The following is a 27,369-nucleotide window of genomic DNA, read 5'->3' as shown; positions in this document are numbered from 1 at the left end:
ATCCCGGAAAGCGAGCCGGGGAAAGCCGGGGTCCGACCCTATGTACTAGAGATCCCGGCAGTCGGAGGAACCTAGGAAAGCAGAGTCCAGGTCGGGACAGATCCACTCTCTGAGGTCCGCCCTCCTATCCTGTAAGGAGAAGACCCCTGATGGAAAAAAGTCCAGAGGGACCCACCGAGTCAGCGAGTTGGCGCGGCTCTGGGTTTGTAATCTCGATCCCGTCTATTTAGCGTCCCGGAAGTCTGGAGACTTAGTTGATCCGCTAACCAGTTAAGGAGGTGGGTGATGCTTCCTGGAAATCTTGGATTCAAAGTTCCCAGGTAGCCTAGACCCTGCAGGGCCCCCATCTGAGTACACTCTCTCCCCTCTGCTTTCCCGGCTCCAGCCCCGCCACACCAGTCAGTTCCTCTCCCCCATCGCCACTCCCAGACCTTCCCACCTTTGAGCCCTTGAGCTGTTCCCCTGTGGATAACGCCACCCTTTGGGGAAGGCTGTGACCTGTGCAGTCTTTTACCTCTCAGAGCAGCCATTTGCCCATCTATCTTAGCACTTGCCTGCACTTACCATTAGTACTTCTAATTCACTCAGCCACTCAGCCTTTGGGGGAACATTTATTGAGTGCCTACTATGTGCCCAGGGGAACCAGTGTTGAACACATACACAGGATTCCTGCTTTCAGGGAACTTACAGTATGGTGGGGGAGGCAGAGATTAATCAAATAATCACTTTAAAAAACAACACGTTACAGAGGTGCCTGGCACCCTGTAGGCCTTCTGCAGGTATCTGATCCACGAACACATCTGTGGTCAGTGCTGTGAAAGAGACCGGGAGTGCAGGAGAAGCAGAAGTTAACAGGTGAGTGGGGGAGGGAGAGTGTTCCAGATGTGCCAAGTCCCCGTGGCAGGAAGAAGTGTGGCTGATAGGGGGATGTAGAGGCCAGTGTGACTGCAGCAGAGTGACAGGGAACACAGTTCAGAGTGAGGCTGAAGAGACAGACAGGGCAGGCCAGCAAAGCCTTTAAGGCTTTGGACAGTTTTGACTGTAGCTCAGGGGCCACCCATGGAGACTTTCAGGCAGGGGTAACCTAACCGGCTTGTATTCTGAGCAGTTGGTTGGAGGGAGTACCAAATAAATGCAGGGGGGCCAGTTAGGCTATTTCTAGAGTTCACTGGGTTTGGGCTGCCTCTCCACTATACAGTGAATGTCCCAGGACAGAATCAGTTCCTGGTACCCCTCTGAAACCACACACACACATACACACACACATGTACAAAGCCTAGCCCAGGAGTGCACAGAAAAATTACCCAATATACACTTTTTACACCAATCTGAAATCAGAGTTATCCAGCAACATTCAACCCCCCAGTCTATGTACATGGGGCCCTAGGGGCCTTGGGGAGCAGCGGGTTGGGGGAAAAGTACACAGGCTTCATGCTGACAGTGTTTCCCATGATAGAACCTGGGAGCCAGGCTCCCATCTCCTCTCCATTCACTTCCTCCATTAAACATGTCCGTGTTCATGGCCAGCCGGTCCTCTCCCTGCTCCTGGCAGGGTACACTAGGCTCTGTCCTCAGTCTTGGGCAACAAGAACAGGTGTGGTGATCTCTGCAGACCATCTTGGCTCCTCAACGGTCCTGGCGCCAAAGTGGCGGTGATGGGGGATGCCGTACTGGAGGCAAGTCGTAGTGTCCAGGGATGTGGCTGTTCTTGGGTGAGTCGTAGTGGCCGGGAGGCAGGCCCGGAGGCAGGGGGGGCTGGGATCCCACAGAGTCCCGGTCTGGAGACAGAGGGGAGAAGGTGAGAGGGAGGTGGCACCTCCCCTTCCCTCCACTCTCCTCCCCTCTCCAGCCTCTTCTCCCCAAAGACAGATGGATGGAGGCTGGCTGTAGGTCAGTTTATACAGCAACTCTGCTGCCAGTGGGGGAGGCCACCTCGACCTGCCCACCTCACAGGATAGGAGGACACTCTCTCACCGGCCTTGTTCCCAGCTTTTATGCGTATACAACTCAGGTGCCGGAAAACCACCATGTCAAATCCTCAGCCCTGTGAGGTAGGTACCACCACCTACAGGCTCTAAGAGGCAGTGTGACTTCATCATGGCTGGTCTGAGCCCGCGTCTGATCCCAGAGGCCTTGCTCTTGCTGCCACTTCATGCCGCCTCCGTATTCTCGCCCTCTGTCCCTTCTCTTTCCCACCTCCCTTGTCCCTGTCCTCCCTGCCCCTGTGGAGAAGGAGGGCTCACCACGGGTCAGAGGGCTGGGCTGCTCATAGGTGCCACTGTCTCGCTGTGGCTGGGGGTGTCGCCGCCGCTGGCCGTCCGGGAGCTGGGGCAGCTGCCTGGGGGGAGACCCTGAGGGAGGGCCTTTCATCTCCACGTAGCTGCTCTCCCGGGGGCCCCCTAGCAGGCTGGGCAGGTCCCGGATGGTGGCATAGGGGTTCTCACCGCTCAGGGAAGCCACGCTGGCCCCCAGCGCCGCTTCAGAGATGCGCCCTTTCCCTTAGGGAAAGGAGTCAGGCTCGGTGGAGGCACTGGCTCCTTCACCCCAGGGCAGCGCCCTCCGTCCTCCCCCTTCCCCCTTCCCACCGCCCCCACCCCCAGGCCCTCACCTTTACTGCAGAACGGGCCATTACTGTTGCTGTAGCTACAGCTGTAGCTTCGGTCCAGGCGGCTGCTACCTGAGGAGGAGGAAGCCACCTGCAATCAGGCCCCTGGTCCCCTCCCCAGGGTCCCACCTCCTCTAGAGCTGGAGCCCGGAACCCCGTGCACAGACACACGCGCTCAGAGGAAGCAGGATGCTGGGCTGCACACATCCACCCTCACCAGAGGCCTTGGCCCGCAGGCTCCTACCTCTGCCCAGAGGCCCCGGAGGGGGCTCCCGGCGGTGCTTCCAGTCAGCAGGCAGCGTGGCGTGGTTGTCGTGCCCATGCGCTCCACCTGGCCACTCAGGGGCCGGGAGGCTGGCTAAGAGCTGACTGCCTGGAACCTGGCGAGGGAGGGGTGGGACGGGGAGAGGAATGTGCAGGGCTGGAGCTTTCCAGGGAGCCGGAGCTGCGCCCACAGTGCAGCCGCAATGCGTCCCCGCCCCCAGCACTGACCTTGTTAGGGGGCGGGGGGTTGGGTGAGCACTGTGACAGTGTGTGGTAGCTGGGGTTGGAGTAGTAGTGACTGTAGCTCGGAGGGACATCTGTACAAACAGACACAGGTGCAGGGTGACCTGCCTGGTCAGAGACGAGCCTGGCCAAGACAGTCATCCTGTCCCAGGAGATCGGTAATCGGCCTCTCTGACCTCCGTTCCTCTCTCCAGCTCTCCACGTCCCACCTCCCAGGTCCAGGGAGGGAAGCAGGAGCCCCGCACCCCATCTGCCCCGTGCCTAAGAGTCAGCCACTCATGTGTGTCCCTGCCCCAGGCCAGCTCACCTGGCATGACGTACTCAGAGCCGTCCAGTCGCCCGCTGCTGTAGGCCACTGCTAGGTGCTGGTGCTCCTTGCCTTTTTGCCAGTGGCGGTAGCCAATGAAGAGCGCCACCAGGGCCACCAGCAGGGATCCTAGCACTGCAATGCCAATCACTGCCCCAAGTGAGTTATAGGCCACTGGAGAGGTAGGCATCATGGTGAATGTCTCCTGGCTTCCTGTGTGGAATGCGGTGGTCACTCAGGACGGTGTCTTGGCCCTGCTGGTGAGCTTGGGATGCATGCATGAGAGAGGCCCCAGCAGGGAGGCAGGGTGATACAAGGGTTCCACCTAGCAGAGACCTGGACAGGTACCTGGGTCCTGGGTCCTGGGGACAGTGAGGGGGCTAGAGGAGAACTCACCGATCCTGCAGGGGGCACCACTATGCCCTGGGGGACACACACAGGCCCCAGTCTCCGGGTGGCAGCTCTCTCCGGGACCACACTGGCATGGTTGGGAGCAATTGATACCGAACATCCCTGGAGAACAGCCTGTTTAGAGAGCCAAGGAGGCAGGCGGGGATCAGAGGGGCCAGGGAATGGCAGTCCCCTCCCCAGGCTAGGGCTGACTTGCAGACAGGGGCATGGATTTCCCCTTCTGTTGGTACCTTCTAAGCAGAGATGTCCGGTCCGGCCTGGGGGGCAGAAACAACTCCCATCCTGGGGGTGGCAGGTCCCACCATGGCGACACTGGCAGAGCTGGGCACAGTTGGCTCCCCAGTGTCCTAGAGGGCATGCTGCAGGAGACAAGGTTGGAGCCTGTCTGGCGGGAAGGGCCAGCCCCTCCTGGGTGAATTCTCAGCCCCCCACATCACTGAACTCTTCTGCTCAGCTTAGGTCTGCCCGGGGGCACCAAGGCTTCAGACCGTATCTACACGCTGATGACTCACAAATGCTTTTCTGCAGCCCCGTGTCTCGCCTGAACTCCAGACCCACATGCCCAGCTGTCTGCTTAACTTCTGCACTTGGCTATCTAATAATAGCCTTTCAAAATAAGGCGGCCGCGGGCTTCCTAGGTGGCGCAGTGGTTGAGAATCCGCCTGCCAAAGCAGGGGACACGGGTTCAATCTCTGCTCCAGGAAGATCCCACATGCCACGGAGCAATGAAGCCCATGCACCACAACTGCTGAGCCTGTGCTTTAGAGCCCGTGATCCACAACTATTGAGCCCAAGTGCTGCAACTACTGAAGCCCACGTGCCTGGAGCCCGTGCTCTGCAACAAGAGAAGCCACGGCAACGAGGAGCCTGCGCACCACAACGAAGAGTAGCCCCCGCTCACCGCAACTAAAAAGAAAGCCCGCGCACAGCAAAAAAAGACCCAACACAGCCAATAAAATACATAAATAAATAAATTAATTTAAAAAAAAAAAAAAAACACGACCAGGGCCAAATGAACAGAGGCTTCCAAACTACCCTACATTGCTTAGCTGGAGACTTTTTTTTTTTTAACGTAAGAGAGAGGTTAAGTGTCTACACTATTCAAGGCATAATTTTTGTGTATCTGACACTAGCAAATACTCTAATAGTAGTTACCAAATTCTGTAGAAAAACTCTTCTCCAAGATCACTTCCCTATACCCTGCCCATCTTTTTCATGGTAACTGCTTCTCATTTCCCTTTCTTAAAATTTGTTTGACTCAGTGTTTTGGACTAATCTTTTCCATGATGTTCTGCTTATATTTATGTGGGAAAGAGGCCACACATAAATAAGTAAAAATAAGTTGGCAATATGAAACAAACAAAAAAAAAAGAACATGTCCAAAATTGAGCTTATGGTTTTCCCTGCCCCCATACAAACCCTGCTTTTCCCAGGCCTCCCATGCAGAAGAGCAGGGAATTTTTTCCCCTGATCTCTTCATTGCTGCATCCTGGGCACCTAGAACAACACCCAGCATGTAGGTAAATGCCCAATAAGTGCCCATATAAATGGCTGGATCAATGGGTTCAGAGGCTTTTACACCAAGGAGCAGGGGAACAGAAGCCCCTGGTCCTCAGCCCACCCCCTCGGCATGCACACGCGCTCACACACACACGCCACCACGTACGTTGGGAGCAGTCGGGGCCTGTCCAGCCAGCCAGGCAGTAGCAGGTCCCATTCGAAGGGTGGCAGGAGGAGTGGTTAGCACACTTGCAGGGCACACAGCGTTTGCCATAGCGGCCAGGCTGACAGGCTGGGGGAAGGGGCTCGTGGTGACTGGGGGCAGGGGCCAGCCCTCAGTCAGCCCTTGACCCCACTCTCTCCCACCCTCCTTCCCACTGCAGTAACCAGCCCAAAGACTGGAGTCAGCAGAAGAGACCAGGAGGGGTAGAGTGGGGGCTTCAGGCATCTGACACCGCGCTGCACACGACTGCTGGCAGGGCAGGGGAGGGGAGGGAGCCTCACATCTCTGGCAGGAGGGGCCTCGGAATCCGGGTGCGCACACACAGTTGCCATTCTCAGAGGTGCAGGTGCCCCCGTTCTTGCAGGTGCAGGTATTGCTACAGTTGGCTCCCCAGAAGCCCTCAGGGCAGGGCAGGTGGCAGCGGGTACCTGTGAAAGAGAAGGGTCGGATGAACCTGGCCTGTGCCCTCTCTTCCATACAGATTCTTCTGGACATATATGGGATGCATTCCTCAACTCCACAGTAAGCCTGGGGCCTGGGTACCCAGGACACTCACCCATCCAGCCAGCCCGGCACCGGCAGTGTCCGTGAACAGGGTCACAGCCATCAGAATGGTCACAGTCACAGCGACTGGCACAGCCTTCACCAAACTGCCCCTTCTTGGAGAGGGAGTAGAGGGTCAGACAGGCCAGTCGGCTAGGGGGTGCTGTGCCCTCCCCTCCCCGTGGCAGGCAGGCTGTTGTGTACTTACCGGGCAGGGGAGCTGGCAGTGGGTCCCATGCCACCCAGGGGTACAAGTACAGGCTCCAGTTTGGGGGCTGCAGGCTGCTTCATGGGCACACTGGCAGCTGGCATTGCAACCGAAGCCCCAGGTTCCAGGCGGGCAGGGCACAGAGCAGTTACCACGCTGCCAACCTGGAAGAGGGGACTTGCAGGTAGGCATGGGAACCCAGCTCCCCTCCTGAGCAAGCACACACTGTTGGATATTGGACAGAAGGCTGAACCACTCCCTTCTGGGTCTTGGTTGCCTCTTCTGCAAAATGAAAGGGGTTGGCAGCAAACCCAAATGCTTACAGAGGCCCCAGCAGGTAACTAAATGAGTTCTCCAGATCGTGTGTAAGACAATAGGGAGGAGTGGGGACTGGAGACAGGACGTTTGTTACATGTGATAGAGAACCAGTCAGATAAAACATATCTGTGTCAGAATCTAGCCTAAACGTTGCCAACAGGCCACCGCCGGTAGATCTCCGAGGCCCTTGCTGGCACTGCCATTCCGTGATTCTGTATGATTGAGGATGAGGAATCAGCAGAGAGATGCCTCTGGCCAGGGCCTTTAAGGACAATTGGGATTTTTGTGGTTGAAGAAAAGCGAAGTGGATATTCCAGGAAGGAAGTAGCCTGGCTACTTTCCCGCCGTCCAGCTGCTGCCCAGCGGGTCCGCCCTTACCCCCGCAGCCTCTCCGCTACCCTTGGCCTGCCCCTACCCTCGGTCTCTCGGGTCTTCCCATGGCCCCACCTCCAAGTCGCCCTTCCGGGAGACCCCGACCCATTACCTTCCTTGCAGACGCAGGAGCCATCGATGGGCGAGCAGGCGATGGCGTTTTCGCAGGAGCAGCGTGCGGAGCAGTTGACCCCATACGTGTCAGGGGGACACAGGCTGGCGCAGTGCGGGCCCTGAAAGCGGGCGGGCGCGCTGGTGAGAGGGGCGGGCGGGCTCCGGGCCCCTCCGGCACCTCCCCGGCGGCGGGGCGCGCCTCACCGTGTAGCCAGGCGCGCACCGGCAGAGGCCGCTGTCGGGCTGGCACGCGCCGCCGTGCAGGCAGAGGCAGTGCTCCTGGCAGCCGGGCCCGTGCGTGTCCTGCGGGCAGCTCTCGTTGCAGTGGAGGCCCGCCCAGCCCGGCAGGCACGAGCACTCCCCGCTCATCGGGTGGCAGCTGCGGGCGGAGGCGGGGGCGGGGGCGCGGCGGGGTCTGAGCCCGGGTCCACAGGCCGCCCTCCCCGCCCCTCCGCGCGGTGGGAGCCGAGCATCGCCGAATTGAGGGGGCCTTCAGCGGGGAGCTGTGCTGTTCCCAGAGGGGTCCCTCCCCGTTCCCGAGGCCCCACCCCTTTCCCTTCTGTGACATCTGTCCCACCCGAGGATATGCCCCTGGTCCTTTCCGTGACTCTGGTGGCTTCAGCACGGGAGGCCTCTCCCGTTGGTCTCCTGACCCCTTGGCCGCAGTGTCCCGCGGCCTACCTGAGACTGTGTTCCGGGTCGCAGGTGCAGGGCACCTGGCAGCTGAGGCCGTAGAGGCCGTCGGGGCAGAGGCGCTCGGCGCAGCGGTCCCCGGTGAAGCCGTGTTCGCACAGACACGCGCCGTTGGCCGGAAAGCAGCGGGCGCCGGGGGCGCAGTCGCACGTCTCAGCGCAGTCCTGCCCGAAGCGGCCCACGGGGCACTCCTCACGGCACCTGGGCGCAGCCTGGGGTTGAGCCTGGCCGCGCTGCCCGCCGCCGCCCCTGCCCACCCCGCTCCCGGGCCAACACCACTCACCGGTCCCCCGTGTATCCCGGGGCGCAGTGACACTGCCCGGTGAACCGGTCACAGAGGCCTCCGTTGTGACAGCGACATTCCTGGGAGCAGTTGGGTCCATGGAAGCCCTCGGGGCAGGGCAGGGAGCAGATGGTGCCCTGTGGGGGTGAGAGGTTGACAGAGCCCCAGAAGCCCAGCCCCTCCCATGGCCACAGGCCATGTCCATACCCCTATACCCCAAACCCCCAAATCTCTCCAGGGCCCACACAGCCTCCCCACCCTTCACACATCCTCTTTGGAGCCCTGTAGAGAACCACCCACAGGCCCCACCCTTCATACCATCCAGCCAGGTGGACAGCTGCAAGAGCCCTGGGAGGCCTGGAAGACACCCCCGTTTTGGCAAGGAGGGGTGCTGGGGCAGGAGCCGACGCTGCTCTGTGAACAGGACACCTCGCAGCTGTTGGGCAGAGGCGGTGAGGTCAGTATGTAAGCAAGCAGTACATGCTCCTGCCTTTGCCTCCAAGGGCTAGTCAACCACGCACGGGCTCTCCCCCACCCCAGGGCTCAAGGAGTCACACCCACCCTTGGAGTCTCATCCCCCTACCCTGTTGGGAATGGCAGGGATCAGAAAGCAAAGGTTTCCAGGACTCGAGATGGCAGGGACACCCAGCCCCGTCAGGCGGGGTAGAGCAAAAAGCCATGGGTAGCGTGTCTGCTCGCCACATGCTCTCTGCTCCACTTCTGCCTTTGCTCACGCTGGTCCCTCTAGGGGGACACCTCTGCCTGCTGCAGTTTTCTGTCCTGAGGGCTCAACTCCGGAGGCTCCTCCATGAAGCGGGATCTTTGATCTCCAGCGAGATGCACATTCTCCCACCTGTGACCCCCCAGCTCTCTCTGCACCCTGCCTTGCAATAGGGTTCTCTGCATCCCTATCTCAGCTCCACTTTGGGACATGCTTTCACTCACATGCTAGCTCATGTTATCTTCCCAGCAGCCCTTCTAGGTGGACAATACTGCTCCCATTTTACAGTCAAGAAGCAACCTCGTCGAGAGTCAATGATCTGCTCAAGGTTGCTCAACCAGCAAGTAGCACAGCTGGGACCAGGATCTTGGCCTCTTCATTCCATCCCCATGGTTGGGGTCCTGAGTCCCCTTGTATCCCCACGTGTGCCCGTGTGTCCTGTCTGCAGTCCCGTTCGTGTGTGTTCCTCTTGTTACGCACCTGGGCCCCGTTCTCTCTGGGGGGCAGAGGCAGGCTCCGGTCTGGGGGTCACAGGGCGCCCCCTGGCACCGGCAGCTGAACTGGCAGGCAGGGCCATAGCGGCCAGGGGAGCAGGGCCGAAGGCAGTGCGGGGGCTGCAGGCCAGAGGGACAGGAACAGGCCCCACTCTTGGGGTCACAGGAGCTGCTGTTGCCACAGATGCAGGGCTTGTCACACTGTGGCCCCCAAACTCCTGGGGCACAAGCTGTGGGATGGGAGGGTAGAGGGGGGTCACCAGGCGTCTTGCCCCTCCCCAGCCTCCAGTTAGTCCCTGGCTCTGTCTCCCAGCCCCCACAAACATCCCCATGCCTGGCTTTGGCCCATCCCCCGTACCACACACCTCCGGAAAAGGCTGCTGGCTGCAGTGGGACTCTGCCGGGTGATTGCCCTGGGGCCCTAAGCACCTGTGCCCTGGTGGGGAGGGCGTGCCCAAGGGTTCTGCGTCCCTGGAGGCACAAAAGGCCACACCCTGCCGTCACCCGCCACTCACCACTGGAGCAATCGTCTCCGCGCCAGTCTTGAACACACTGGCACTGATTGGGCGCCACACAGCGGCCATGGACACACTCCTGAGCACAAAGCGCTGGGGCAGAGATGGGGGCAGGGGTGTGACAAGATGCTTCCTCCCCTGCCCTACCCATCTGTTATCCTCTGAAGCCCAACCCCAGCTTCCTCCCACACCAAGGACCTGCAGTTCTGCCTCTAAGATGTGAAAAGACTGAGAGTAAGCAACTCAGGTCAGAGCTTGTCAAGACCTCAGGATTCTGGCCTCCCTAGCTCCTTTCTGTGAAATTCTCAAAGCACCTTGTTGGGAAATGGGCAGGTGGGGTTCCTCACGTAGGGACCAGACATGGATGCTGTCCAGAGAGAGGGTAAGGGTGGGGGGGTGGTCAGGCTGGGCAGGAGTCTCTGTAGGGGCTGGTGATGGTCCAAGCTTGAGGGAAGGGGAGAGAGAGACAGAGCAGGCTCTGCTCTGGGGGTTTCAGGGTGCTGGAGGCGGGGGACAGGAGACAATGGACAGTGACAAGTCAAGACAGTTAGCAAGAGAGAGACAGGGACAGGAAGAGTCAGAGAGAGAACCAGGCATGGAGCCCTGGACACAGGCAGCCCAGAGACAGGGATGCAGAGCCAGAGATGGCTGGGGGGCTTGGAGAGAGGGTGGGAGAGATGTGGGGTCAGCTAGAGACAGAGGTTTGCAGTGGCAGCTTTGTCCCTAAAGACACCAGGGCCAGGAGAGGGGGAAGTCAGAGGACGAGCCCCACCCTGGTGAGGCCAGGGAAGGGGAGGCCTAGGCCCCTCCCATTCCATGGCTCCACCCAGGACTCACGGACACAGGCCCCGCTGCTCTCATAGAAGCCCCGGCAGCACTGCAGGCGCATTCGGTGCTCCGTCTTCACCACCTGGCGGTACACGGTCCGGTAGATGACCCTGGGGGAGACCCGGAGGTGGCCCTCAGTCCTCGCTGCTGAGGCCCTGGCTCCTACCCTTCCACAGTGGGGCACTGGGCGAAGCCTGGGGCACGGCCCAACACTCTGGGCTGGGGGAGCTTAGAAAGAACATTCCCTCCTGACCCCCACCCAGACACACACACACACACACGACACCACACCTGCACACCCCAAACACACAAACCCCACACACACCATGCCTTGAGTGCCTTGAGGCCAGATGCTTCCTCTGAACTCTAAAGGTACTGAGAAAAGAATGGGGGGTACAGAGGGTCAGGGCCTGGGCAGAGGCAGCTACTCCGGCAGCCCACCGGCCCATGGAGATGGACGGGCACTCACGTGGGCCGGGGGCAGGTGTGCGGGCTCTCCCAGGGCCGGTCACAGGGCTCCGAGGGGAGCAGGCTGAAGGGGCGGGAGTGTGACTCCTTGGTGGTGGTGGTGAAACTGCAAGACAGGGAACAGGGTCGGGGCCCAGGGCAGGGCGAGGCCTCAGCTGGCACAAGGGAGCAGGGGTGCGAGGCTTGGCCATCGTGGGGAATATTTAGGCTTGCTCCCCCAAGCCAAGAATGGACCCCCATCAGTCCCTTCAATCTGGAGGGATCCTCCCAGGGTTGAAATATACATTCCATGTCCATTCCCTCACCACCGCCTCTGGGCCCAGCCGATGGAGACAGGCTGAAGCACTTCTGGCCAAATCTTGCCCTGGGCCTTGTTCCCCAGCCCCGTCCCCTTTGCTCTCCCTGGCCAGCCCTTCTCCTTGCCCCAGAGTGGATAGCTCCTACCCTGTGCCCTGTCCTATAGCCAGCCTCGCACAGGGACCAAGGGACAGGAATAAAGAAAGGACAGGTTCAGAGCCAAGATATAGATGGAGACAAGATCCAGATGGGGATGGAGTCAGAGGCACCCCATCAAGGGGAGTAGATAGAGTAGAAGCAGAAATCAGAGGGAGGTGAGGGCTGGAGAGAGGGAGGGAGGCAAGGGAAGAGGAGCCCCAGTGGGGAGAGAGGGGAGCTGGGGGCTGGGAGCCCTCAAGGCACAACAGGGGCCCTCTCTCACCTTTCCCAGAAACTGCAGGTGTTGGGGTCCTTGGGGTTGAGGGTTCCGGCCAGTCCCAGGCCCAGGGCCAGGAGAAGGAGGGCCCGCAGAGGTGGTGACATTGCAGAGGCCTGTGATGGGGCCAGGTGCGGAGCAGGTGAGGGGCACTGCAGCCACAAACCTGGAGGACCAAGTCTCTGCAGAGACTGGGCAGGGGTGGCAGAAGAGATGAGGCTGCTGCCTCTGGTCTTCTGGACCATGTTGCCCGGGCTCCAGGTCTTATTCCTGACCAGGTGGGGCACTTCCGTGCCTCTAAGCCTTTCTCACACTGTCTGGACGTCCTCTGTCTGGACATCCTCCCTCCATTCTTCACCTTGAGTACTCACCTTTCAAGGTCTAGCCCAAGTGTCACCCCTCTTCCCCTGCCCTGCTCCCGGACCTCCACCAGCAGACTGCCCCCACGCATCCCTTCTGGGACCCCCAGCACCATTCACCCACAGACCGCTGTTCTGGTGCCTGTTTCCTGACCATGACCTCTAGAGGCAGGGACCTGTGCCTGAATTCCCAGCCCCTAGCCCAGCCCCTACCCAGGGCATTTTGATTTTGTACCAAGGTGTGAAATTGGAGCCAATGAGGGAAGTTATGAGGGAAGCCAACTTGGGCTCCGTTAGAGGAAGAACTTTCCAACAGTGAAAGAAGCTCTGTAATGGAATCAGCGACCTCGGGTGGTGAGCTCCCCATCACTGGATGTAGGCAGGCAGAGGCCAAAACCACCCTGATGCGGCTGGGGGCTTCCTGCTGTACAGGTGGGAGTAGGGCTGGGTCCAGGTGACCTTGAAGGAGGCCCCTCCCCACCACTGGCGCACTGGCACAGCTCATACTGACTTCTGAAAGCCAATCGTGACTTCTGTTCCCAACTCCTCAGTTAGTCCTGTCACATTAGTAGCTTGAAACCAAGCATGGGGGTATTATTTACACCATGGAAATCAGCAAACACCACAAATCAGGGCCACTCCCCCCGCCCCAGAGCCCGTTGTTAAAGTCTTGCGAGCACTCCACTGCACCCAACTCCAGGCGCAATCACCGTGGAGGTCCCCAACCTGGCCTCAGACTTAAGGAGAAGCCTCCACCTCCCTGGGACCACCCGCCAGACATCTGGAAATGGACTCCTCCCCCTCGCCTCCGCCCCTGACCTCAGCCAGTGGGTGGGAAGCAGGTCAGGACCTCAGAGGAGTCTGTTCTCCCTCCTGAGCTCAGAAGCAGCTGAGCCCCTTGCGTGCCCCCCGCCTCCGGTTTCAGATTCTCTGCTCCGTGCTCCTGAAACTTGCCCTGGCTCCCTCCTCTACGCCTCCCTGAGGCGCCCACATCTGCTTATAATTTTCCTGAGAAGACAGAAAGGTCGTGGTAGCCGGCCCCTTACCCCCCTAAGTATCTCTGGAATGCCTGCCGCCGGCCCCGCCCCAGGCCCCCCACCCACACGCCCACACGCTCCCAGGGGAGCAGCGGCCACTCTCAGCTCCCATCAGGGCAGCGCTCAGAGGGACGCTCCCTAACTTGACGCCCTCCCCACCACCGCATTCTGCCCCCACCAGCGAACCCTCTCCTGTGGCCGGCGCACCTCTCCTCCCCAGGTTCCCTCCCACCCACCGCAAATTTCTACCCCCCCCCCCCCCCCCCCCCCCCGCCTCCAGTCTTGCAGAGCAGCAAGGCCTGCCCACAGCCCTGCTCCACGGGGGGCAGATCTCCACCTGCTGTCCGCTTTGTGCTCCCCCCACTCCTCCTCAGTCCCCAAGTAACTCACCAGGCCTCTATGGCATCCTGGGGCCTGCGAAACTCAGGTGAGCCAGGGGCAGGGTGGCACGGCCCTGGGGCCCCAGGGCCCTAGGAGCCCAGAGAGTGTCCTGGGGGATCCCAGCGCTCAGGATGCGGAGCCTGAAAACAGGAAACAGAGCCTGGCTAGACTGTGTGCACGTGAGGAGGGCAGCAGGCAGCCTGATCATGGGCGGAGCTTGGGGGGCTCCGTCCTCCCACCACCCTAAACTCAGAAGGTAAGATAGGGGGGAGATGGGGGTGGGGAGGGCCAGAAGCCTCTTTCCCGTGGTTTGGCTCCTGCGCTGGGCGCTGTGGCCACCCTGAGCGGGTGAGGGAGGGACCCAGCCTGGCCTCGGGGAGCCAGGCCACGGTCAGAAGTGTCCTTCCAACGGCCCCCGTTGTCTGGGCCCCACCCACACAGCCCCCAGCTCCCTCCCCACCATCCCCAAACTATGCCCTTCACCCCAGCCCTGCTCTGGCCCCCTGCCCAGGCCTGCCTGTCTGGTCCCAGCGGACCTCCCCACTTCTCCCTCAGTGTGCTCGGCAGCAGGCCCACGGACAGGACCCCGAGCCCTCCATGCATCTCCCCCTCTTCATCCCTCAGTCTGGTCCACTCTCCCCTCTTCCTGGAGCCCCTCCTGTGCCCCTGGCCTGGGGGTCCTGTCCTCCAACTGGAGCTCAGTCTTTCTGGATACAGGGCCATCACCCTTGTCCCTGGGTGAGCCTCGTCTCCAGCCACTCAGGGACCCCCAGGCTTGCCCGGGCCTGGACCCGTCCCCAGAGCTCGAGGCTGCAGTGAGAGGGACAAGACCTGCAGCAGGAAAACCCTGGCCAGGCGCAAGGGGGAGGGGCTGTCTTTCCTCTCATCTGCATCGGCCCCCTCCCACAAGCCACCTCCTCTTAACCAACTTCTAGAGGAAATGGTTCACCTGGGGGAAATTGAGAGGGACCTCGACGTGGGCAGGGGAACATGAGGAGGGCCTGACCCGAATCCCAGGGGGTGGGGAGATTCTGTTTGCCCAAGGGGCCTCAGGGAGTGCACAGGAGGTCTCAGCTGGTCAGTGGTGGGGCCGGAAGCCAGGGTGGGGTTGGTGAGATCAGTGGGTGGTCTGCAGGGAGGGGAGAGATGAGATGGGGATCCTGGCAGGGAGGGGCAGGGTTTGGCCTCACCAGCCTCAGCCCCTGAGGAGGGAACACAGGCCAGACCAGAGCCCAGACCCCCAGCCTGGCCCCCTTGGCTTGTTCGCATCTGAGCCTTTGTCCCTGAGGGGCTAGGGAACCCAAGACCCTCCCCCAGCACCTCCAGTCCCAGCAGCACTGGGGCCCATGTGAGTACACGTGCCCTTGTTTAAATCAGACAACACCCGGCTCCCCATCCGACCCCAGGGCCCCCACCCCCGCGTAAGCTCCCTTCTTCTTCTCATAGAGATGCCCCCTCCCTATGCCCCCTCCCTTTCCCCTACTCAGCCCCCTTCCTCCACTGCACCTCTGGATTGAGGGATCTCCAACCCTAAGCCTAAGCCTAAACCTAAACCTAAACCTAAGCCTAAGCCTAACCCTAACCTTCCCTCACAACTAGAATAATAATGTGACCCCATATATCGTTCACCGTGTTGCACAAGCAGGGAGCTGAGAAATTTATGTGATCATCTCATGTAAAGCTTATGTCACCCCACTGTGGTCGGTGTTATTATTTATTTTACTGATGAGGAAACAGGCGAGGAGAGGGTAAGTCCCCTGCCCAAGGCCACACAGCCAGGAACGTCAGAGCTGGGAGCCAATCCCAGACTGGCAGAGCCCTCCCTGCGGTTCCAGTCTCTCCTGAGCTCAGACAGGAACCCCAAGGGCTCTGCATCCCTTTTGAATAGCCTTAGTTATGTGGAGAGGGAGCCTGGCAGGGGGCTGGACAGGAGAAGGGGATGGCGGTGGGGGCTGCCGCGAGAATGAGAACAGAGGCGTGGGAACTGGGATGTGTTTACAGTCCAGAATGAGCTGACACGTCTCTCTCCTCCACCTCGAGATGCAAAGCAGCTGGGCTCCTGGCCAGGCCCCTGAGTCCCCAGGCCCGCCTGCGCAGGCCCCCAGCATCCCTGCCCTCTCAGCCTCCAAGCCCACGCAGGGCCCAACCCAGCTCGCCCACCCCTGCTCGTCTCCTGTTCAGCCTGATTCCCTCTGACGGGGAGCCCCCCTACTCTCACTGTGCTCCAGCCCCTGCTAGGAAGAGGGGAATGAATCGGGGGCCTCTGGGAGGGGAGTGGAGTTCCTAGCGGACAGGAGACGATGCATCTCTATAGAGGCAGAGAGCAGAGCGGGGCTGCTGGAAGTGAGACAGCAAGAGGAACTTCCCCACCAACTCCCTTCCAGCTGTTCTTCTCTGGGAGGTGGTGCAGCAAAGGATACCCTCTGAGCCCTGCATCCCCTCCCACCCCCATTCAAACCTGGGTTTGAATCCCAGCTCTCAGTTCCCTCAGCTCTAAAATAGAGAGGATAATAGTACTTCCCTTTGTAGGGTTGTTGTGCAGAATAATAAGTGAGTAATAAAGTGCTTAGAGAGCTGCATAAGAAGCTCAATGAACAATCGATGTCTCCGTGATAGCATCCTCAGCCCCATTCCTTCTGCACCCACCGCGCCCCCTCCCCACTCCCACTGGCCCTGTCTTACTCTTTGAGTATTAATTCCAGGAAAAGCTGTTTTTTTCTTTTTTTTTTTCCTGAAGAACCCCCAGGATGATCCGGGAATGAGAATAGGGCCTTAGATGCTGACAAGAGAGAAAGGAAGTAGGGAGGGGAGGGGACCAGGCTCCCCCGAGAACCTGATCCCCCAGAACGATGGGCTGCCCGCCAGGTACATCTTCAAGCCAAAGGCGGTTGATGAGGCAGGACGCCTGGATTCTGCTTTCCCCCAGCCCTCAGCCTGAGCACCAACTCCAGCTCCTTGCTTGGTGCCACGGGCCCCTCCTCTCTTCTCTGTCTCTTCTCTGTCTCTCTCTGTCTCTCTCTCTTCCCCCTTCCCATCTTGGAGGCCAAAGTTTCTAGTACTTACAAGCTGTTTGACTTCAGGCACGTCACTTGTACCCTGTGAGCTTCCATTTCCTCATCTGTAAATGGGAGAATAACCCACGCCCCACCCCACCCCCAACATCTCCCAGGGTCCAGTGGGGGTTGGAACTGCTGGTTCCAATGACCATCCTGGAACTGAGCCTCAGACCAGAGGCTGCTCAGTGGACATGTGTTGATGCAAAAACAGAATCCCCCAAGTTCTAGGCGCTCTGCCTCTTCCTTTTTGCCTTTTGTCTCGTTCTTCATCAGAAACTCTACTTTCTGTCATTTTTTCCTTCTTCTATCAGTTTCTTGGTCTCTTTCTGCCTCTGTCCTTCCTGTTCTATATCAAGGCTACCATGTACCGTTGTGCAGTATGTTCACTGCACTAGGGGATCCCCCTACAGGTGTGGCGTGGAGGCTGAACCCCAGCCACATTCTACGAATCGAGCCCCGTGTCTTGGTCTGGTGCCAAGGTTGCCGCGCCTTGTAGCTCTCCTGTCTTTCCAGATCTCCCGCGTGTCTGTGTCTATTCTCTGTGCCCTTTCCCAACCTCTCTTTGCTACGGAGACAGGATCACTTAGTCCTTCCCATTTAGCAGCGAGATCCAAGTCCGAAGACTTCCCTTCCCTCCCCACACAGGGATGCCCTCTGACCCAGCTCCGCCAGCAGCCTAGACTGCTCTGCTCCATGTACCACTCAGAACACCCGCGTACACGCTTGTACACACACGCACGGAACCCCTTTACATCCAGCCAAGCCAGGCCTTCAGCACGCCAGGCATGTCTGCCGGATGGAGGCACAGGAAGCCTGCGTGTGCTCCAGAGGCTGGGCGGGAAGGGAGCAGGGGTGAGGGGCCGGCCTTGTGTTCTCTGTGGCTCAGGAAACAGAAGCTAGAGGGTCCTCATCCCGAGCTGTTTACTCATCAGGAAATAGAGAAACTGCAGGGATTCTGATTCACCACCACGCGCCTGCCGGAGGCTAGAGCCAGTCCAGACCCTCCCCACCCCCCACAGGTGTAGTGGCTTTTACCCCCATTTCACAGGAGAGACGTTGGAGGGTCTCAGGTAAAAAGACTTGCCCAAAGGCCAACTGGTCAGCAGGATGAGACTCTCCTTCAAAGAACAAAGCAGTGGGAGGTGGGAGGGAACCCCTGGCGTGACACAGGCCAGGGAGCAGCTCCCATGAGCATCGCCACTCCCAGATACCCTCAGAAAGCACAGCTCTGCTCTGGCCACTGCCTCTCTCTAATGCCTCTGTGGCTCCCACACCACAGGACAGGCGCCCAGGGCCCAGGTGGCCAGCCTCTGCTCCTGCTCCTCTGCTCCCATCATGCTGGACAGCCCGCGGCTCCATGTGCCCCTCACCTCACGACCACATCTGCCCAGGCCACCCCTGGAACGCCCGGGTCCTACCCATCCTTCCAGGCCAGCCTCCTCCAGGAAGCCCCCTGTGGCTCCACACCTCACCCGTTCCTCCCTTTCCTCAGACCTTCCTCCAGGCTCCTAGGACACTCACCATGGACCCCTGTGACCCAAAGGAGCCGTGGGTTATCCCCCAGTTCTTCCCTGAGGCCAGCTACAAACTGGACATGGACCAGTCCCCAGAGGCCCAGCACTTCCCCAAACTCCCGCCAAAGGCATCAGTGTCCCTCCTCTGGGGGCAGGTGGGATGAACCCAGGTCAAGCCAGGAGTTCACAGGCCCTGGAACCCCTCAAGTCTGATGGACGGATGAGGTAATGGGCACCCCGTCTTGTGACTGCCAGCTCGTGAGTCTGGTTCCCCCACCAGGCTGGGACAGCCTCTGATTCCATTCCTGTCCTAGGCTCTCTGAGTGGGCTGCTTGCCCCCCAGATGCTCCCTCATGGCTCCCACCCTGTGGTCATTATATGTTTATGAAGGTCTGTCTTCCCCAGTGGAATGGAGCACCGTGGGGTCAGGGCACTTCTCTGCCTGCCTCACCGCTGTGGCCCCAGCACCAGTCAGCACCTACACCCATGCATCCAGGGTGCCTGGCACCCCGTGGGCTGTAACTAAACACTGTGTGGACTGGATGGACTGATAAACTCTAAATCCTTCCCACCTTGAGTGAGCCTGACCTTACTTTGTGGGAGACGGGGGAGAGGGAGAGATGTTTGGAGGCTGTGGCTTGTCCCTGGCTCACCAGACAGCAGGGCCTTGCTTCTAGGGCCTTAAGACACAACACTGGTAGGTCGATGGAAGGTGGAGTCCAGAAAGAACTTCCCAACCTTAGGAAGTGAAAGGCAGCTCCGGACCTGCCCTCCTGACCATGGGCAGGAATTCCTCAGGGCTGGCCTCCAAGTTCCTCTGGGATGAGTGCACCGAAGTGCGGGGCACTGAGTCACCTGGAGAGGAGGGGGTGTGCCCACGGCCAGGGCCTGAGCCCTTATCCTGCACGTCCGGCTCATGGACTACGCCCCTCACTGTCCATCCACACACCTCCTCCTACACAGACGGACTGGGCCCCAGATGCCACCATGTGGGGATGGGGTGGGAGGCACCAGCAGGAGAGGGGACTCAGGAGACTCCATGGCCCAGTGCCCACCCCTGTGCTGTTTCTGGAGACCTCCGTCTGGCAATGTGTGGGTGCTGTACACCAAATACTGCCCCTTGCTAAATGTATACTGTGAGCTGGATCCTTTCTTTTCATTCTCTCAGCAGTCCTAGAAAGTAGGTGCTAGTATGCCACCTGTTTTGTAAATGAAGAAATCCCAGGAAACTCCCTGGCAGTCCAGTGGTTTGGACTTGGCACTTTCACTGCCGAGGGCCCGGGTTCAATCCCGGGTCAGGGAACTGAGATCCCACAAGCAGCGGGGCATGGCGGAAAAAAAAAAAAAAGAAAGAAAGAAAAGCAAAACCAGAAATCCCAGAGAGGTTAAGTAATTTGCCTAAGGTCACACAGCCAACCAAAGGAAGAGTGTGGAAAGCAGACTCACGAGCTAGCAGTCACAAGATGCTGTGCCGCTCCTTTCAGGTCCTTCTACCCCTCTGATTTCTCTGTGGTCTTTGGACTCTCTGTCTCTTCTTCTGTCTCTGCCTCCTTCTTGTTCTTTCTCTCAGTCTCTGCTCTGTGTTTCCAAATGTGCTTCTCGTTTCCCTCTGGGCCTTGTTTCCAGAAGTCTCTAACATCTCTGCCTGTGTTTTTTTCATCTATTGGCTCCTGTATGTTTCCATATTCCTCTCTCCTTCCCTGTCTTCTCTTGCTCTTCCTGCTTGCTTCTCCCCCATAGAGAAGCCTCTATGGTAGCTGCTGCAGGGCTGGTACCAACACCATCCCCAGAGCTAGGATGGGCCCTAGGGCCCCTCATGCATCCTGGGAGGGCTCTTTTTCAAGGCTTCCCAGGCTACTCAAAGGAGAAGCTCAGAGCACTGTGACAGAGGCCCTGCCTGGCCTGAGTCCCCTCTCCAGCAGCGTGTGTTGGTGGGGGCAGGCAGACAGCAGCCCTGTGACCTCTATCTCTATCCAGGTTTCCGAACCGTGGATGGGGCTGCCTGGAGAGCTGGTTTCCTCTTCTGGGAAAGTCTGATAGGAGATGGGGGATGGGGGTGGGGGATAGTGGAGAAACAGATGCCAACCCTCGGCTTCACCTCCCGGTGAAGAGAGGAAGACAGAGGGGAGCCTGGCTAAGCCAGCTCCTAGGCGGCAGGGAGGGTAGCCCCAACTGCAATGGCAAGTTTGGTGGGCAGACTCTGGGAGACCTCAGAAGTGGGAGAGGCAGCAGCAGGGGACAGATGGCTGGAGAGGAGAGCTGTCACACACCCTGGCTCCCGTGTACCCACACAGAGGGACTGTATCACCGATTGGGATGGGGTGGGATTCAGACAGCTCCCCGACCCCCCAGGCCTAGCTTAGGCCAGGGTTGAGAGCTGACCCCTTGCTCAATCCTGCCTGGAGCCGAGGTCTGGCTGAGCCTGGGAGCCTGGGAAACTCGGACCAGCACAAGCTGTTCCCATCCCCAGGGACTAGGGTCACAGCGCAGCCTCGGGAGAGGCCACTCATAAAATGCCAGTGCGGGATAGCTGAAAGTTCAATACTGGAGGCTGGAGATGGGGTGGGGGTAAGGGATGGCCTTGCTAGGGCCGGGGCTCCTGGAGCCCCCCACCCGCTCTCCCCCTCGCACACACCAGCCCATGGGGCTTTCTGAGGATCCACATGCCTGAGACCTTTGGCCAACTTCCCAGTCCTCAAACTGGCAAAGCTATGAGCCCCAGGGACCTGCAAACCTGGGTCCCTTCCCTCCATCCTCCTCAAGCATTTCTCCTGGTGGGGAGAGGGGCGACACTGTAATAAACACTGAGCAGGCCCATTTCTAAGCAGGAGACATGTTTACGCTCATGTTAGCCTCACAGCAATCCCATAAGGTAGGCACTATATCTTATTATTCCCCTTTCAGAAATGAGAAACTGAGACACAGAGGTGAAGTCTCTGGACCAAGATCCTACAGAGGTAGGAAGGTGAAGAGTGAAGATTCGAAACTGGGCAGCCTTGACTCCAATGTGGGTGCTCTTAACACGACACATCCCTTCAGCCAAGTAGAGGGCCTGGTACCTGCTTCTCCCTCCAGCCCTCAGAGGGGACTAGTTGGTGTGGTGGCTGCCCCTGGTCTCACAAAGTCCCATACAAGGGGCTGGGAAACAGCGTTATCTGCATGTCATTTGCATGCTGCTTTATTATGGATGGCAACCCCCAGTCCCCTTTGGCCCCTCTCCGCTGCCCCCTCCCCTTCAGGTCTCTGTCTGTCTCTCTTTTCCCCCATACCCCACCCAGAGGTCCCCCAGGGCAGGGTGGTCGCGGGACCAGGGGTGCGCGGTCACTCACCTGCCTCGGAACCCTATCTCTCCATCCGTCTGGGGTGGGGACCGCCGGGGTGGGCCCGGAGGAGGACAGGGCGGGGGGCCCTGCTTGGAGCCCCAGCCCGACTGCGGGGAGCGGCGAGGAGGCCGAACGTTGTGGATCGCTGGGCTGGGAGGGGCGCGGAGGGGCGGGGGGCAGGAAGGGGGTGGGAACTCCAGCCCTCGCCAAGGCAGGAAGTTTTGACAAGGAAACCGGGAGCCGGGGGAGGGGAGATCCAGAGTGCCCGGGAGGGAGGCTGTGTAGGGGTCCGACCACGGTGGCCGAACGGCGGGGCCCGACCCGACAGCCTGGATCGGGCGCAGAGAGGGGATGAGCGGGGGACAAGAGCAGGGGCCCCGGGCCCGAGTCCCTCCTTAGCTCTTCACCAGCTGTGCGGCCTTGCGGTCCTCCGCCTCTCTGGCCTCAGCCTTCCTATCTGCAGAGTGGGGTGCTGGAGGGGAATCAATGAGCTCGTCTACGTTGGGCACCTTCCCAGCGCGGCCCAACAACGGTTATCTTATTAGAGATACAACCCGGGGAGAGGAGCACCGGAATCAGGCCTCTCCTCTCCTCTGGCCGCCCAAAAGCACCCTGAGGGAGGGTGTGATCCTGGGAAGCAGTGTGCCGCGGAGCCTCCGCCTCTGCCCGCCCCCTTGGTCCAGGGCCCGGGCGCTTCTGCGCAGCGCGCGCCGCAGCCTCTGCGCGGACCCAGCCCGAGCCGGGCGCCACCTCGCGGCCAGCGCCCGCCTGCCCACAGCCCGCACACCGGACCTGGGAGAACGCGTCTCTCCAGAGGTCCACCACCGGTACCCCACCCTTCCTAGGGCACCCGTCCCTTCTCAGTCTCTGAGGGGACAGAGGCAATTTTCATAACAACTAACATTTGCTTTCATCATCGTTAACCCTTTAGGTATTGCTTCCTTTACTACTTAACTCGAGATCTGTTCCATTTACATGATGATATTCGTGTCATTAAGACATCTGTAAGTGCCAAGAGCAGGATTTGAACCAAGGTCAGTGGTCTGTCTGATTACAGGGCTCCTTCTACAAACCACCGCCTGAGACAGAAAAAGCTACAGTAGTTCAGGCAGAGCAAGACAGGTCCATTCCTCTGTGGTGACTTTTACAATTCAACTTTATTGAAGTATAATTGACATACGATAAAAAATTGTACCCACTTAAAAGTGTACAGTTCAATGAGGGTCTTTTACATTTTTTTATTATGGCAAAATATACATAAGTTTTACCATTTTAACCATTTTTTCCCATTTTAACCATTTTTAAGTGTACAGTTCACCATCACCACCATCCATTTCCATAACTTTTAAAATTTTATTTATTTATTTATTTTATTGGCTGTGTTGGCTCTTTTTTGCTGTGCTTGGGCTTTCTTTTAGTTGCAGTGAGTGGGGGCTACTCTTCATTGTGGTGCGCGGGCTCCTCATTGCCGTGGCTTCTCCTGTTGCAGAGCACAGGTTCTAGGCGGATGGGCTTCAGTAGTTGCAGCACATGGGCTCAATAGTTGTGGCTCACAGGCTCTAAAGCTCAGGCTTAATAGTTGTGGCGCATGGGCTTAGTTGCTCCGTGGCACGTGGGATCTTCCTGGAGCAGGGATCGAACCCATGTCCTCTGCATTGGCAGGCGGATTCTAAACCACTGTGCCACCTAGGAAGCACTCCATAACTCTTTAATCACCCCAAACTGAAACTCTGTACCCATTAAACTATAACTCCACATTCCTCCTCCCCCAGCCCCTCTATTCTACTTTCTGCCTCCATGAATTTGACTACTCTACGTACTTCATGTAAGTGGAAGCCTACAATATTTGTCCTTACAATATGTCTGTCTTGTTCATTTAGTTTGATGTCTTAGTTTGATGCAGTTTTTTGTGTGTGTTTGTTTGTTTGTTTGTGGTGTGCTGCAGGTACTGTGGGATCTTAGTTCCCCAACCAGGGATTGAACCCGGGCCAGGGCAGTGAAAGCACTGAGTCCTAACCAATAGACCACCAGCAAACTTCCCCCATGTTTGATGAGTTTTGACAAATGTGTTCATCTGTGTAACCACCACCTCAATTAAAAAATTTTTTAAAAACATCTTCCTCTCCCTAAATTTCCCTTGTGCCCCTTTGAAGATAACATCCCACCAGCTACTCCATACTCACTCTGGAACACCAGCCCTATGAAATCTCTGATCTGCTGTAACTGTAGATTTTTTGTTCTAGAATTTTGTATAAATGGACTTATACAATATGTGTTCGTTTACGTCTGGCTTCTTCCATTTACCATAAGGCTTTCATTCCTTGCTTCTCACTGAGTAGTATTCCATTGTATGGATATATTACAATTTGTGGGTACATCAGATGGGCATTGAGGTTTTTTTTCCAGTTTTAAGCTACTGTGCATAAAGCTACTGTGAACATTCGTGTACAAGTCCTGTGTGAACATATGTTTTCATTTATCTCTGTAACTACTTAGAAGTGGGATTGCTGGGTTATAACACTTATGAATTCTCTATGTATTCTGGCTTCAAGCCCTATGTCAAAAATATGTGTCGAGAATATTCTCTATTTGAGAGACAAGCAAGTGCTTAGTTGGTGCTCAGAGAGGTGCAAGGTGACGGGAAGGCGCGAACTGGGCGGTGCCGCTCACTTTAGGAAAGGAAGGAAAGAAGGCAAGGTTGGGTGTTGCTTTTCCTGACTCCAGTGTTACCAAAAGCTTGCAGCAGGGGGCAGCAGAAACCAGAGCACGGATCCAGGGTCCGGAGGCCAAAGACCATAGAGTTGAAGCATGTCGGAGGCCAGAGGGGCCTTGAAAGTCGTCTGATCAATCACTTTCAAGGGGTAAATGGGGAGACTGAGGACCAGAGAGGAAGAACATGCTCTCCTCCCTCCTTCACCTGACTCACTTGTTCTCATCCTTTGACATTCAGCTCAACTGTCCTTCCCTGGAAGCCTGTCTGGTCTTTGCCTCTCCCTCCCATCCCACACCTGAATATGAAAGTTTAACTTGCCCCTCTCTGGCTAGACTCTCAGTTCTTCAAGGACTGGGGCCAGGTAGAAATAATCTTTGTGATCTCAGGGTCTGGCACAAAGTAAGTGCACAATAAACGTTAGAGTAAATGGCTGCCACCCTGTGCAACGCTCTTCCAGGTCTCTGGACCCTAACTCGGCCTCCTGGGCCCAGCCCTATAGCTGGAGGGATGGAAGTTCCCCTGTTGCCTCCCTGAAAAGTACAAGGGGGCCTGAGGTCCTCATTCATCCTTTTGTTGTGTTTACCTGGTGTGGGCTGCATCCACAGCCCTTCAAGCTATGTAATTGCCCAGCCTCAAGGCCAAAGAAAGAGCCTGGAGTCATTGATAGAGACATCAATTGTTTAGTAGATGGTGGCTCTTACATATCTGAAGCAAGGTCCTGGAGCAACTCGGGGCAGGGGTGGGGGGAGTGGGGGGGGGTGGCTTGGGGGGGGGAGTGGGGGGGCAATTCTAGTTATAGAGGGAATTGATGTCAGGTTGGTTCATCAGTTAGCTGGGTAACCAGCAGAGCGGCTTCCCCTTTTGATAAACTACCATAGTGAAGATAGCTCTGATCTAAAGAATGAGCAATCACTAGCTGGGACCAGGAGCAAGTACTGATTTGCTGATTAGGCTCTATGATCAAGGGGGAAGGTCCGTCATAGGAGTAGGGGACTGGTCTAGCAGGGGATGTACAGAGAGCAAGAGAACAGCCATCTTGGGTGGCCTGATACTGGCGCCCAGGATACAGAGCAAATGACATCACGATGATGTTGATGGCAACTAGTAACTTTTGTTAAACAAACCGTACTGATTACTAGGTACACTTTAAGACCTTTACATTTAATAACTTATTTAGGGGAGAAATAGGTTTTCCTCCCTCAGAGAACTCACATGCTGACTGGGGAAAGAGTCAATTATTCCTTCATTCATTCATGAAGATTTGTTGAGCACTTATTATGCGCAGGCATAGGGGCTAGAAATAGAGACAAAACAGACAGAACTCTCTGCCTAAGTATGAAAGGCAAAAAAACCACGAAGCTTTCTTTCTAGTAGTAGTGCTGATAAAGAGATGATAAGTGAAATCAGTAAAATCATGACGCGTTAGATGATGTGTTATCATAAAAAATAGAAAAAAACAAAACAGGAAGAGTGATAGGGCATGCTGGGGGTGCCGTTTTTGGAAAGGTGGTCAGGGAAGGCCTCACTGAAAAGGTATCCTCCAGGTGAAGCCCTAAATGAGGTGAAGGAGGGAGCCACCCGGCTTTCTTTCTTTCTTTCTTTTTTTTAATTTTTCATCTTTATTGGAATATAATTGCTTTACAGGATTGTGTTAATTGCTGCTGTATAACAAAGTGAATCAGCTGTATGTATACATATATTCCCATATCCCCTGCCTCTTGAGCCTCCCTCCCACCCTCCCTATTCCACCCGTTTAGGTCTCCACAAAGCATCAAGCTGATCTCCCTGTGCTCTGGGGCGGCTTCTCACTAGCTATCTACTGTATATTTGGGAGTGTGTGTATGTCAATGCTGCTCTCTCAGTACATACCAGTCTCCCCCTGCCAAGTCCATTCTCTACGTCTGCGTCTCTATTCTTGCCCTTCGACCAGGTTTATCACTAAATAGGTTTTCTAGATTCCATATACATATGTTAGCATATGGTATTTGTTTTTCTGATTTACTTCACTCTGTGTGACAGACTCTAGGTCCATCCATCTTTCTACAAATAACTCAGTTTTGTTCCTTTTTATGGCTAATATTCCATTGTATATATGTGCCACATCTTCTTTATCCATTCATCCGTCAATGGACACTTAGGTTGCTTCCATGACCTGGCTATTGTAAATAGTGCTGCAATGAATATTGTGGTACATGTTTCTTTTTGGATTATGGTTTTCTTAGGATATATGCCCAGGAGTGCGATTGTTGGGTCATATGGTAGTTCTATTTTTAGTTTTCTAGGGAATCTCCATACTGTTTTCCATAGTGGCTGTACCAATTTCCATTCCCACCATTGACAAAGGATTAATTTCCAAAACACACAAACAGCTCACACAGCCTTCTGAGGAAAGGGCATTCCAGGCAGGGAAAAAGCAAGTACAAAGACCTTGGGACCAGAGCATATGCCATGTCCACAGACTAGCTCGGAGACTGGAACCGAGGGAGCAGCAGGAAGCATGGTGGGAGACATCAAAGACAGAGGTGTGATGGGGGTCAAATCTGCAGGGCCTTGTAAGCTACGTTACCCTACAGCTGATGGATCTTGTTCTGCATAAGACAGGGAGCCACTAGAGGTTACGGGACAGCGGAGGGACATGATTCAACTCAAGTTTTAAAAGAATGACTGTTGTGTTGAGAATCGGCTGTAGGGAGCACAGCAGGGAGACCAGGGAGGAGGTCGCGGCACGGATCCAGGGAGCAACCTGATGGCTTGGAGATGCCGAGGAGTAAACGAGCTCAGAGCACAGTAGCAAGTGCTCACAGAGGGAGTGGGTGCCTCTTCCCTATAGGATGGGAAGGGATTGCTGAGGTCTTGAAGGAGTTGGAAAAGGCTGGAGAGGGCTCCCTGATCCAGCGTGGAAAGAGGGGCTGAGAGTTGGACATGGGGCTGGCCTCGCTGTCTCCTGGACACCCAACTCACCTCAGCAGGTTGGATGTCAGCGCACACCTCACAGGCCACTCCGTGTCTCGGCCACAGCCCCACAGAGGCGCGCCCCAGAACACACAGACACAGGGAGGGAGGGGCCCGCTTGGCCTCTGCCCCACACAGCCCACGGGAGCTGGAAGGATCCCTGAGGTCCTCTCAGGAAAACCCCGAAAGCAGAAAGGATAGCGCATTCTTGC

At 57.2% G+C, this 27,369-nt stretch overlaps 1 protein-coding gene across 4 annotated transcripts; it reads right to left on the bottom strand.

Annotated features, from left to right (window-relative positions):
* Positions 1-603: 603 nt before the first annotated feature.
* Positions 604-21,621, bottom strand: PEAR1 (platelet endothelial aggregation receptor 1). Of its 4 annotated transcripts, none has more exons than XM_057727018.1 (24): positions 21,499-21,621; positions 13,609-13,739; positions 11,829-11,938; positions 11,112-11,216; positions 10,652-10,752; positions 9,815-9,907; positions 9,286-9,529; positions 8,403-8,520; positions 8,085-8,221; positions 7,790-8,002; positions 7,313-7,487; positions 7,107-7,227; positions 6,305-6,468; positions 6,110-6,212; positions 5,835-5,981; positions 5,497-5,622; positions 4,061-4,189; positions 3,816-3,944; positions 3,420-3,632; positions 3,098-3,186; positions 2,850-2,985; positions 2,609-2,677; positions 2,244-2,498; positions 604-1,778 (listed from the first exon to the last, which is right to left on the bottom strand). In XM_057727018.1, the coding sequence occupies exons 3-24, from the start codon at positions 11,927-11,929 to the stop codon at positions 1,627-1,629; spliced, it is 3,120 nt and encodes a 1,039-aa protein (XP_057583001.1). In that variant the 5' UTR covers positions 11,930-11,938; positions 13,609-13,739; positions 21,499-21,621; the 3' UTR covers positions 604-1,626. The 4 variants fall into 4 exon arrangements, with proteins under 4 accessions (XP_057583001.1, XP_057583005.1, XP_057583011.1 ...); XM_057727022.1 differs by having other exon boundaries at positions 6,110-6,209; XM_057727028.1 differs by lacking the exon at positions 5,497-5,622.
* Between the last annotated feature and the right edge of the window lie 5,748 nt (positions 21,622-27,369).

The sequence above is a fragment of the Hippopotamus amphibius genome, chromosome 1, assembly GCF_030028045.1.
Source record: "Hippopotamus amphibius kiboko isolate mHipAmp2 chromosome 1, mHipAmp2.hap2, whole genome shotgun sequence".
Taxonomy (NCBI): domain Eukaryota; kingdom Metazoa; phylum Chordata; class Mammalia; order Artiodactyla; family Hippopotamidae; genus Hippopotamus; species Hippopotamus amphibius.
This window is presented reverse-complemented; position numbering and strand designations above follow the sequence as displayed.